This window comes from Varanus komodoensis, unplaced genomic scaffold (assembly GCF_004798865.1).
Source record: "Varanus komodoensis strain SLA01 unplaced genomic scaffold, ASM479886v1 scaffold2, whole genome shotgun sequence".
Taxonomy (NCBI): Eukaryota; Metazoa; Chordata; class Lepidosauria; order Squamata; family Varanidae; genus Varanus; species Varanus komodoensis.
This window is the reverse complement of record NW_025335568.1, coordinates 29311618-29324306: the sequence shown is the minus strand read 5'-3', so window position 1 is coordinate 29324306 and position 12689 is coordinate 29311618. Positions and strand designations below refer to the sequence as shown.

Here is a 12689-nt window from a genome sequence, read left to right as displayed (position 1 = left end):
TTTCTCCTCCGCGGTAGGGATTTCTTTCCGACCCAGGTGGTGTTAAAGTCGCATCCTCGCTGCTTGGCCACGCCCCTTTCACGCCCACAATAAACAAAACATCTACCCGGGCGGAGAAGGGCGTGGCCAGCGACGAAGAGGCGTGGCTTAGGAGGCCAGGCGACGAGGCGGAGCCGGAGGGAGGCAGACTAATCTAGCAGGTTAAGAGAGAGGCAGGGGCGGGGTGGTTTTTGGGGTTGCAACGGTCGAGCGCCAGAGGGGGAGAGACGCCGGAAGGCCGGCCCCGCGGGGAATTGATAGGAACAAGGCGTAGGGAAGCGCGGCGGACACGCCTGTCTCTGCGTTCACCCGCCTTAGGGGAGCGGCTTCAGCAGCAGAAAGAGCAAGACTCGGCTGCAGCTACTGCCGCTGCCTGGCTCAGCGAAGAAACAGGGAAGGTAATTGAGCGGTAGCAACCGCGAAAGGGAAGGGGTTTGCCCTCCGGCTGGGGTGGCGTGGGTGCAGGGAGAGTTTGGGAAGGGGCCTCGGGCAGCCAAGCACCTCCCTCGTCCTTGTGGTGGCCTCGCTCTGGATCTGGGTCCGGGCTGCAGCGGACGGGTTCCTTCGTTCTAAACGGCTGGAGCAGGGAAGCGGAGTTGGAGGTCTGGGTTGCCCCGCGTAGGGTAGGCAGTCTGACTTGCCTGCCCTAGGAACCTCCGGGCCCACGTATGCACATGCATGCAGGGGGAGCGCGAGGTTTCGTGCGCAAGCCGTCTGTCCGGATGGGGATATCCCGGTCTGTGCAGGAACCGCGGTAGGACCCTTGCCAAGTACTTTGCGTGCGCCCCATGGAAAGCTTTTGTCTCCTTGTGTTTTTGCTTCGTTTTCTTTCTCTCTGGCGCAAGCCTCTGCCCCGCATGCAAGGGGGCTGCTGCAGCGCCTTTACTCCGCTTCGCCTCTCTTGTGCAAGGCAAGCTGCTGCTGCTGCTGCTGCTGCTCGGGAGACCTGACACTTGGGAGCTCGCGCCGTGCTTTTTTTTGCGGGACACGCGCGTGGGGCGCTCCTTTCTTAGCAGTTGAATGAATGCGATGAAGGGTAGCAAAGGTAATACAAAAAACCGAACTGGAGAGCCACGAGCAGTGTCGGGATTGTAGGCGAAGGCTACACCGTGTCTGTGCATTTGAAATCTGAATCCCACGAAGTAGGGCGAAGGAGGAGGAGTGCGGCTGGAGTTGGCAACGGGGAGTGGGGGCGGGGGGGGCGGTGGCTAGAGAAGCGTAACGGCGAGGGGACGGGACTCTTTCTCCGCCACCCGCCCGTGACTCTCAAGTGCATCGATTGGGATTGCCAAGAGGCCGTTGTATGAAGCGAAGCAGGGTTGAGGCTGCTTTTGCTGCCGCCTGACTCTTCCTTCTGCTGGGCACGCCGTGTGTGTGTGTCTCAGCCCCGCTGGACGATCTGTGTTGTGTTGGCGCTGGGAGAGGAGGAGGTAGGCAGGGGGATGGGGACCAGGGCGTGTGCCTGTTCGAAGGGCTGGATCTGGAGAGCAGACGGGCCAAGCTTTGGGCTATTCGCGTGAGTCTGCTTTTCTCTCCTTTGTAAATCGCGAGGGCTTCGCTCCACGGCTCAGAGAAACGGTCGCGGGCGGGGAGTGTCGTCGCGTCGTGCCGGGTTTTGTTTTGTTTTTTTAATCAGCTGAAAGGCGAAGCCTAGTCGTGCAGGGTGGGAGACAAAGCCTAGGACGAAGAAAAAGCGAGAGCGTTGCTGCACGGATCCGGCCGAGGGAAGTGAACAGATGACAGAGACAGCACGCTGCACGGCAACAATGCGAGAGCGAGAGCAAGTAGGGGCGGGCGAGGGAGGAGGAGGAGGAGGAGGATCACTTAAAACGTGTTTCTGAGGGCTCTTCCAGATCTTGATGCTAGCAGCCTGAACAAAGAGGGCTGCAGAAATCTGTAGGGGAAGTGCTGGTATACAGAACAGCAAACAGGTACAAAAGAGGTTTGAAGGACCAAGCCAAGGACAGGGTTCTTGTGTGCATGCTGGACTTTGGGGTGGGCTTGGGGCTCAGGTGTTTCAAAGTCACTTGCTTACAGGAATAGGGACCTATATGTGATTCCAAAGCTGCTACTCATAGGTGCTTCCTCTCTTAATAAGAAAAAGCTGCAAAATTCAGGTCACAGTGCACATGACGCTAATTGATTTTTGGATTCCTAATATGATATGTATCTGTTCTGCAGATAAGTTGCTCTGGTTGTTTTTACTTAAGATGGAAATAATTTCTGCATGCAAACTAATTAGTGTTTATGATTATTTTCAGGTCCCATGGAAAAAATGGAGCATTGTGACATCTGCTGCTCAGACTCCGGGAGGGTTCACATAAAACATGAGATCACAAAGGAATGCATTTGCTGACTGTCTCCTGCATGAAAAGTTTTGCTGTTCCCACCTTGTTGCCATCACTAAGCACCCTAATTTGAGGGGATTTCTTGGATCACGGAAGCTTGTGTGAACTTCAGCTAACTAGTGCTGAAGAAGTGAGGCAGACCTATATATTTGCAATATAAACTGCATTCACTGAAGGGGGAAAAAGCTTGTTTGCAGAAGTTGGAGTTTTTGTGGGGGTGGGTATAAAAATATATTTTGGAATGAATGGAATGTAGAGAGGCAAAAAACCATGTGGGAATTCAGGGTATATGTTAGCAGCTCTGCTTTTTTACATACATTATCTGCCTAGAGGACCAAGCATCCCTATAAGTCGCAGCTGAAGTCATGGCACTGGGTGACCTTTTAAGCCATATGGGAAGTATCACTGAGCCTTGGTATCAAACATAGCTTTGCATCTAAATCGGATGAGCAGCAATACACCATGTGCTAAGCGAAAGCGCATTTGGAAGAGAAGATGCCTCTTGCCATACAATGATGCCACTGTCCATTATGTGAGGGGGTGAAGAGTTTGTGGTTTGCGTTGTGTCCTGTGATGACATTCCGTGCAATGTTCACACTGGCTTGGATGTAAGGAGCTGTTGTCTTCTGTGAAGCTTGAAATGTGTCGCTGTTTTTGACCTGTCCCAGAGAAGAAAGTCTATAAAATGGCTCAGACCAGCTTGCTTCAAGGGAAGCAGTTTTATTGTAGAGAATGGGTTTTCCACAAGCTTCAGCACTGCCTCCAGGAAAAGACAAGCTGCAGCAGCAGCACTGCCAACAAACCATCTGTTGTGCTGAATTCTGGGACTAATACCTGTGTTGTCCCTGGCAAGGGAGCTGCCTGGGGTGTGTTGTTAGTAGGCGGGCCTGGGAGTGGCAAGACAGCCCTCTCTACTGAGTTGCTTTGGCCCAGCTCACCTGCAAGTCTGCAGAGGGGCTTACATCACCAAGCCCTGGCCTTCCACTTCTGCAGGGCTCAGGACTCTGACACTCTCTGTGTGGGTGGGTTTATTAGAGGGTTAGTTGCCCAGATATGTCGCAGTGGACTGATTCAGGGATACGAAGACAAACTGAGAGATCCTGCTGTTCAAAGTCTCTTGCAGCCAGGGGAGTGCGAGAGGAACCCAGCTGAAGCATTTAAAAGGTAAAAACAAAGCCTGTATTTTGCTGTTCCATTTCTCTTGATCAAATAAGATACAGCCCTTCATAAACAGGTACCACTTATTTTTCATGTGGGTGGTGCTTGCATGAATTGTTCCACTAGTCTGCATGGAAAAAAAAATCATCACTGGCATCACATGTTTCCAGGCAAAATGCAATGAAACTGCTTCCAGGCTGGCATCTTCTGATTACTGTGCAATCTTCTGTTTTGAAAGGAAGGTTTTGGGAGGGACAGAAGGAATATAGTAGATGATTGAAGAGGTGAATGACTCCTTAGTTGTATTGACAGGTTCTCTTAAAGATAACATTCCTTTTGAAGTCATTTTGCTAAGGTTTTCCTTCCCTGATAAGCTTTCTGAGTAACTGTGTTGAGCCACATGGCTCTACAAACCATATCAAAATAAAACAAAAAGCAAGGTCATGTGTACTGATCAATGCACATGCACCGTAGTTTGATCTTGCTTATGCACTGATATTTTAAAATATAATTTGAGGTTGGCTGCCTATATATAACTACAAAAATAGACTGCACGGAATGGGCAGCACCATGCTGGTCAGCATAGGACACAGAGCTGTAGGATTTTTGCCAGTTTTGTTCACCAGGATATGATTACTGGACTAGCATTTCAAAGGAGAATGGAAAGCTGATTTGTGGGTTTACAAGAACTTTCTTCCCCCCCATGCAGAGCCTTTCCTACATAAAACTCCGAGATGCTTCCTTTAAGTGTGTGATGAGATGGAAAACAAATTCTGTGGTGTAAGAAATGAGAGAGGAATCAGTTCTTTGACTGCAGATCAGAATAAATGTTGCTTGAAGACTTTCCAAGCTCATGGGATTGGGGGAGAATACAATAAGATTTCTGTGAAATAAATACAACTGATACAATGTTTTTAAAACTGTTTTCTCAAAGGTATAATTTGCTGAACTCATGACAGCAGGATGTGATAGAAAATGCTCCATTGAAAGGTGGGGTGGGGAAGGCACACACATTTTATCTGGTCACTATAAATACTGTTCACTAAACTGTTTTGGCATAATAGATAGCTTCAACTGGTCTAGAATATCTCAGGCAAACTATGGGCAGGGTTGGTTATAGAGGGCATGCGAATCCTTTGTTAAACCACTGACTGCTGGTCTGTTTCCTGACATGATTCAGAGTGGGGCTATTAATGACATGACTTGAGACCAGGATATTTGAAAGACTACTTCCACCTCTCTGCATGTGTCTTGATTCTGAATTTGTTTTCTCTATCCCACCACTGTTAGAGGTGAAAAAGGGGGGAAAAAGGAGCCAGACCTTCTCAGTGATTGCTCCCAGGCTCTGAAATTCCCAGGCAAGAGATGCCAAGTTAAGTCTTTGTCTTTCACCAAAATGCAAATACATTTTTTTATGCCATCAGGTGTTTGGCAGAAAAACTAATGTGAAGCTGAAGTAGGCTTTGATCTGGTTGGTGTGATTTTGTCCTTAGCAATGTTTTGTTCTGATAAATTTTCAGTTTTAGTTTACTGATAGCTACCTTGAGCACTAATATTTAGTGGAAAGATGGGATATAAATATGAATAAATACACTAAGCATTCATGGTTTCATGTACACACTGCTAATCTCTTAAAGATTATTAGTATTGGGTGTATATATGTCATTGCTGATCAAGTAGCAACCTACCATGACATGTATTGAGCCCTTTGGCAAGCTACCCACCTTACAATGTCCCTTTAAGAAAAGCTGCACTTAAACTACAGCTGATCAGAAATTCTGGAAAGGTAAAATTTTACTGCTTCTTTATTAATGGCTAGTAGTATTTCCTTTTGAGACTGGAGTGAATAAAGGATCATAGCTTCTGCAGTACTTCTAATTTTGCAGTATTCTGTTTAGTACCACCCCAGTTCTGCAACTCCATCCCCAGAGGTGTTACATTATTCATCACCCCAGTGGCATTTAGGCCAGGCAGAAGGTAGATCTTCAGATGATTTGGGCAGCAACTCCTCAGCATTCTTGACTGTTGAGGGAACACTGAGAGATGGGTCAGCCCTGTGTGCAAAAGAAAGCTAAGTCATACATTAGAGAAGATGAAAGGACTGTATCTGGGGATGGGTGGTTTAGGCTCTGGGATTTGTGGAGGGAAGGCATGGTTGAGTGGGGAGGGTAGGAATTGTCCCTGGATAAAACAAAGCAGAAGCACCAGGGGATAAACTATTTGTGTTGTATGGCCCTATTTTTTATAATACCATTTTTAGAGTGAAACACAGTTGAGGTAGATTCTGAATACTCAGAATATTCCTCCCCCCCCAAAAAAAAACACCTCTTAGTTTGTAATTTTTGAGAAGTGTTAGGGGGAGCTTAAAGCTTAGTGGCCTTAATGGAAGTTTGAAGCTACAACTCCCACCTTTTCTGACTATTGGCTATGCTAGCTGAGGCTTTTGGGAACTGAAATCACAAGCCTCTGAATATATACCTTCTGTCTACTCTGCATCAGTTGGCTAGTGAAGATGATAGTGCACAGCTGAGCTTTTAATAGTTAATGCTGCTTTGCTTTTATTAATCCCTGGATTTAAAATATTTTCAGATTTTTTTGTTTTGTACAGTCCCTTAAGTGCTCCATGAGCCCAAAAATATTCTGAATGAAATTAATGTTTAAAAGGAATCCATAAACATTAGCTATAGGTTATAGTTCTACAGTGTTATATAGGCTGTATTGAAAATCATTTTTGGATGCTGTTTATCTCTTGTTTGCATGTTTAGGTTTCTTGATGGATTGCATAGCTATTTAGCCGGATCTTCTACCCAAATAGGAAGGGACAGGGGAGGCCAAGTATCCTCCACTACTCATGAAGACATCCTACAACTATTAAGCATCTATGCAGAAACTAAAGCAGCTTGTTCAAGAGAATTTTTTCTGGCTGAGAAGTAGAGTCTGTATGATGCTTGGAATATAGAATTAAATTTGCTATGACTGTTAGTTCTGTCCTACCTGCTGTCAACTTCAACCTTACAAATCTCTTGTGGAGCATTTTTCCTAAGCTGTTTCTGTTGGGCTGCCAGCATTTTAACCTGTGGTCATCCATTGGTTAAGAGCATTGCTCTAGCTTTGTAGGGTAGTGAGTGACACTACTGAGAAAACCCCATCAGAGCATTGCGGAGTGTACCACCCAAATGATGGTCGCAACTGCAGTTCTCTGTGACTAGGCAGCTAGCTCTGAATATGAACCAAGGATTTCTTGGTCCTTCTAGATTCTTCTGTTCAGTCCTTAAGCAGAAGATAATTAATGTAGTCCTCTCCTCCTGCATGGGCTACAATCTCTTAAAAACTTCAGTGAAATAATGATGAGTGCTCTGTATTGAAGCACCTACACTTGAGTGCTGGTTTCAGGTAACTGCATTTTTAAATACTTGTAAACAAAGCTGCAGCTTGAAGGTCTGGTGCTTGGAATGCCTGTAAAGTTCTTTCAGTATGAAAAATACAAACTAGGAATGAAGATTTGAATCTTCATAGTTGATACAATGAAAACAAGAATGAGTGTGTGTTCTGCACAGACTTGTTAGAAACTTGAAACTTGTATGCTTTAACGTCTAAATATGAATAAGCTTAAAAACAGCAATTCCTGGGAGATCTTAAGGTAACACGGAACCATATGAAGCCAACAGTGGATGCTTATACTTTAATTGAGACTGACAGTTTAAATGGTTGCAATAGCTGATATGCGCAGGTTTTGCTGAGATTGGCAGCTTTCTTGGTACTGAAGTATCTTGGGACTCAGTTCCTCCTGAGCATGTTTATTTCAAAGAGAGTCCCACCAATTTTCAGTCATTCTTTTAAACACACATTGGGTAAGAATCTTACTCAAGTGCAATCAGACTTAGATGTTTGTAAATATCTTGGTTTATATCCTGGCCTGATCATCAGGGTAATGTCCACACTTGAATACATGGTACTGGTATGGAATTCTCCCATTTTAAAACTACAAAGTGCTTATATTTCCAGATCAAATCCTATAGTCCTCTCAATGTGGAGAATTAAATGCATGTAGAGGAGTTGCCTTCCTCTCCTTTATGAACATCTGTAAAATGCTTCTACCTATCATTAAAACAGTGTTGCCTCAACTCTCTATTTTTCGGCTTTCTTTAAAACTATTGTTAACTAGCATATAAAGAGTTTCCTTGAAGTGGACTCCAGCGCTAGGCCCGTAAGCAGGATGACTAAGGCTACGTGCAGTTGCAGGATTGTGCCTGTGTAGAACTAACTGAAGTTCTTTAAAATGGGAAAATTAATTTGTGAAAATGTTTTTGGAACATTTGGTTTGGTAGGTAAAATAAAATTGCAGCAGATTAGGCTCTGACCTTGTTTAGGGCCAACTGCAGAGTGTGGCTAAGTCAATATTTTGACTGTGAAAGAATCGAGATACTTTACCCTTTGGAGGGTTCAGTTATTTAGGCTGTCTGCAGGTTGACAAAAAAAAAAAAAGTTGGAAGCAAGCCTAAAACTTGTGCTCTACTGAGAAGAGGGGATGAGCATTTTGAAGATGTATATGGGTAAGCCTTGGCACGTTAGTTTTGTGTTTTATGTCTTGCTTCTGAAATGTGCTTGTCTCAAGTCCCACTTTTAGCATGCACCCAAACTGCATTTACCAAGTATATGATTTGAGCTTTGGGACAACCAAAAATTCTATGTGGTATTTTGCTTTTCTTTGCTGTTGAGATACTTTACAGCTGGAAGGGCAATGGAGCTGAAGTTGGCTGAGTATCTTTGTCTACAAAAGTGTGTTTTCTGGAGAAATTGCCAATTCAAAATTTACTGGAAAATTTACATTGCTATATAGACACTTGAGGCATGCATATATTTCAGTTACTTGTAAAAATTTTCTCACAGGGATAATAATCTGAAAAACATTAATTACAACTTTGAAATTCCCAAGCTTGCCTAATACTGTATTTGCAGTTGTACGTTGTTAGTCAATTTGTAGGGAGGAAAATTTTCGAGCCTGCATCACTGCTTCTGTCCTTACCTACAGGACATCATCAGCATCATCCTGTTTATCTTCCTTGCATACACAAAAGAAGTGTCTTGAGCTCAAACCCTGTTGCTTTGTGTGAATGCCAGTTGTGTGATTATAACATGTCAGTACGTGTCTCTAGCCTCTGCTGTGACACCCGGCCCATTCATCTAGCAGCCCTGTTCACCTTTCCCTGCAATCAGTCAGCACTGTCCAGATTACAGCATGCTATAAGAGAGGAGCTGAGTATACTGAGGAAAGGTGCTTAGGGGCAAGCAGCTCAAGATTTTGTTTGTACAGGTGAGTGAGCCGCAAAATGCATTTGAGGCAGAGAAGCCACACTTCTTTTGCCAATCTGATGTGGGAAAAATTCCTTGTCTTTTCCCAAGCATAGTGATCAGTATCTCCCTGAACATAACTTAAAGTTGATCACAATTGTATGCCAAGAAACTGGGTATGTCTTTGCTTCTGGGCTGTGTCACATTCAATAGCAAGTTTCTATTCCTCTGCACAAGTAGGGAAAACTGTATCTTAGTATCCTCAAACACATACTTAGATTATGCATATGACTGGAAATGCATATTGCATGAGTGTATATAGCTCCAAATGTAATTAAACAGGGCATTATATATGAGCAGTGTAGCCCTGGTGCTGTAGAGACAATCTGAATTTCTTTAATCTTCATGCCTACCTCATTTTCTTTGTGGAATAAAAGAAAAACCTCTGTCAAGCCCTGCCTGTTTCATATAACTTCTCAAGATTTTAAAACTGCTGCCTAGCACATCTGGAGGACACCAGCTGGTCACGGCAACTCAAGGACTTGTTTCTTGCCTTAATGCAGGCTTCCTTAAACTGGAGTATTAGGGTAATTAGGCTTTGTTCTCTCATCTTCAGTCAGGAAGAAAGCACTCTTTCTCTAGCAAAAGTATCTGTCAGAAGTCCAAGAAAACAATTGTATGTTTGCAATATGTCGGGATTTCACTTATGCGGAACAGCTCATGTGATCCATGCTCACATCCTTACTTTGCATATTTCTCTTTAACTGTCTCTCTTGGGCCTTCAAGCTTCAAAGGCCATGAAAATTAATTTTTAATAGGCTTCCTGTTTGAATACAGCTGCAACAGTACATAATATTGGTCCATTCCTAACTTTAAAGCACAGCTGTTGACACTGGCCTGCAAAAAATGCAAGCAGTTTCAAGCAGGTAGAAACCAGAGAAAATTAGGCATGCAGGGCATCTGGTTCTTACGCATGTTCAGAACTATGTCTCATGGGTTTCAGTGGTGCTTTTTCTTAAGTGTAGGATTGCAGTTCAGAATCAGTGGAGCATAAACATACAATTGCAGCCTGATCCTGAATAAGCTTATTTGGAAGTAGATTCTATTGCATTCATGGGGACTTAATCTAAAATTAGAAGTTTTGAAATCAAAATAACTCCATTGCATCTTAGGCCTACCGAAGAGTCTGGATTGGATCCCATCAGTACAAAGCTGCAATGAACTGGTGTTGTCTGACATTTAAAAAAAACAATAAAATGGAAAAGTACATTTTTCTCTTGCCCTCATTAACTTGCATTAGCCAATACATTTGTGAAAGTCAGAGTAGCTCTCTGCCAATCCTGGCAGCATTCCTTGAGTTTTGAATTCCCATCTTGGGGTCATACTATGAAGCTGATTGGTGGGAAATTCAAGACAAATGAAAGGAAGTACTACTTCACACACCACAAAGTTAATTATGCCATTCACATCCACAAAATGTACTGATGGATGCCAATTTGGATAGCTTTTAAGGGAGCTGGACACATGCATGAGAAATATCAGTAACCTAATTTCTACCAATAATCCTGCTGGCTACAGTCTACCTCTGGTATAAGGGATGGGAGCAGTATGCCCATGTGTACCAGTTGCTGGGGAACAGGGGTAAGAGGTGCCATTGCACTCGTGTCCTGCTTGTGTGTTTCCCATGACCAGCTACTTAGCCACAGTGTGAACAGAATGCTGGACTAGGTGAACCTTTGTGTCATCCTATATATCTCTACTGTTCTTATATTCTTCAAAAGCTAACTTGTTGGCCTGATTTCTCTAATGCAGTTGAGCAAAAGAATTCATATCAGCAGTTTCCACAGGGCACTTCACCTGGATACCTTCTTACCTAGCAAGAACTGTCAAATTCAGTCAGGTATACAAGTAACTATGCCAAGGATTGGCCTATACACCAAATTAAGAAAAATAAAGGCTGGGCAGCAATGGTGCTGCTTGAATTAGTTCAGATGCGTGTAAGGCTGTGTTTAATTTTTTTATTATCCTTAACTGAATTTTGTTTGTATTCGTTTCTGGTTATATGGTGGCTTAGTAGATGAATGAATAAGGAGGTTTACACAGCTACACAGAAGCTACACCTCAAATCTTGCATGTCTTAACACTAATTTCAGTGATACATTAAGTGTTACTATTTAAATGTATTTTGCTTTTGAACAATATAGAGTTCATATTTTCACTCTTAAGTTACCCTAATCAGTGATGCATTGAATTTTAAACTTAAGTGGAGCACTGTACATAATTATTATCCATTGGGATAAATTAAACCAAACATGCAGTTATATCATAACTCGGTAGTTAAAAAAAAGATGTTTTCATAAATTTGGATTACTGACATGGTAGAGGGATAAAATGTGCACTGAAAACTGTAAGAGTGCAGATGAACTTAGTTATGCTGGAAAGAAAACTCCAAGTTACAGTATTTACATAAGGAAAGTGTCTCATTTAAATAAACATTTCTAACTGAAAATTTTTGAAGAGTGTAACTAGTTAGAACCATATCTGCCACTTCCTCCTTGGCATGTACTCATGTATGCAAAATACATAGCTTTACCTGTCATTTACTGTCTTACTGATTAATTGCAGATGTACTCATGTGTTGATACAAGGAAAGTTGTAGACTCTGTTCATTCCAATTATTAGGGTGGAGGCTCCAGTCTTTCAATTGTTCAACTAAAACTTGATTAATCAACAGGGGCCTATTCAACTAACAAGCACTGAAGATTGAATTTTGAATTATAAGCTACTTCAGTAAAGCATGGGATTGTTTATGTTCAGTACTATTTAAAATGTGACACTCAGCAGTTACAATGCAGATGATTAACCAATTAAATATTTTATTGGCTCATGCAAGTAACTTACAGTGTAATCCTGTCTATCCTCTACTCAGAATTAAGCCATACGGAATTCAGTGAGGCTTGTTCCCAGCTAGGAATGTTCAGAACTCCATCCTTAAGCAAGGCTTGGAAAGAAGTTAAGCAATCGATAAGCCCATGAGGGTGCATCCATATTGGCTTGCTAGGTTGGCTTGTCTGCTACTTCCTGCCAGAATCAGGATCCTTTTTTTCACATGGAAAAAATGGCATTTGCATGATATGCACCTGCAAACCTGTTTTCTAATTTTCCTTCCTATTTTCTGCAGTCTCCCTGTAGAACACAAATTAATTTTGATGGGAAGAAGTGCTTCCCTCTGCCCCCTTCCCCATTAACCACTTTTAAAGGGTCAGCTACATTGTGAATGTGTAAACTTCTATGGTAGTGCTACAGAGTGGGTATGGGGATGCATTATTCCAGACATGCATGCCTCAAGCCCTAGTTTCCCTCTCATCACTTGCTTTCTTTTTCTGGATGGTAGCTTGTTCCATTGAAGACTTGGCCCTGCACAATATTCCAGTTTTACCCAGTGTTTTCCCCTGTCTCTGATGAAGGGAAAACTGTTCCACTGTTGTCAGGCCTTTCTGTTGTTCCAGGGACGGGGGGACTTTGTTTAAAAAAATGAAAAACAAAATATCACATGAAAAAGGCATGTTTTCCTCCAGAGTCGGGAAGTTCCCACAGGAAGTATGCAAAACCAGCTACCTTGCCTTTGGGTGTCCCCATTTCACTCACCTGTTTGTCTCAGCCAAGTTGGCTGTTAGGAGGAATGATGGTTAAAGTAATTTGGAGAATTGCCTTTCAAGGATATGGCCAGGCTATTCCCTGAGCTAACTGCTGCTTGTGCTTTTGTTTAAATGCATGCAGTTTCTGTTTCATTTCTATTTGGAATATGTAGCATCTCTTTTGCAGAAACTATAGCAGTCTTAAGTGAAAGAC

General features: G+C 43.1%; 1 protein-coding gene across 2 annotated transcripts in view; it reads left to right on the top strand.

The window, feature by feature from the left end:
- Positions 1-264: 264 nt before the first annotated feature.
- The window catches only part of ANKRD50 (ankyrin repeat domain 50), a 52425-nt gene continuing 40000 nt past the window's right edge, over positions 265-12689 (top strand). The window contains exons 1-2 of one of the 2 annotated variants that reach the window (XM_044428723.1): positions 265-437; positions 2301-3551. In XM_044428723.1, the coding sequence (XP_044284658.1) occupies positions 3073-3551 (479 nt within the window). In that variant the 5' untranslated portion in view covers positions 265-437; positions 2301-3072. Of the gene's footprint in view, positions 438-1332; positions 1470-2300; positions 3552-12689 lie in introns of those variants that run through there. The other variant, XM_044428724.1, reaches the window with a different exon arrangement.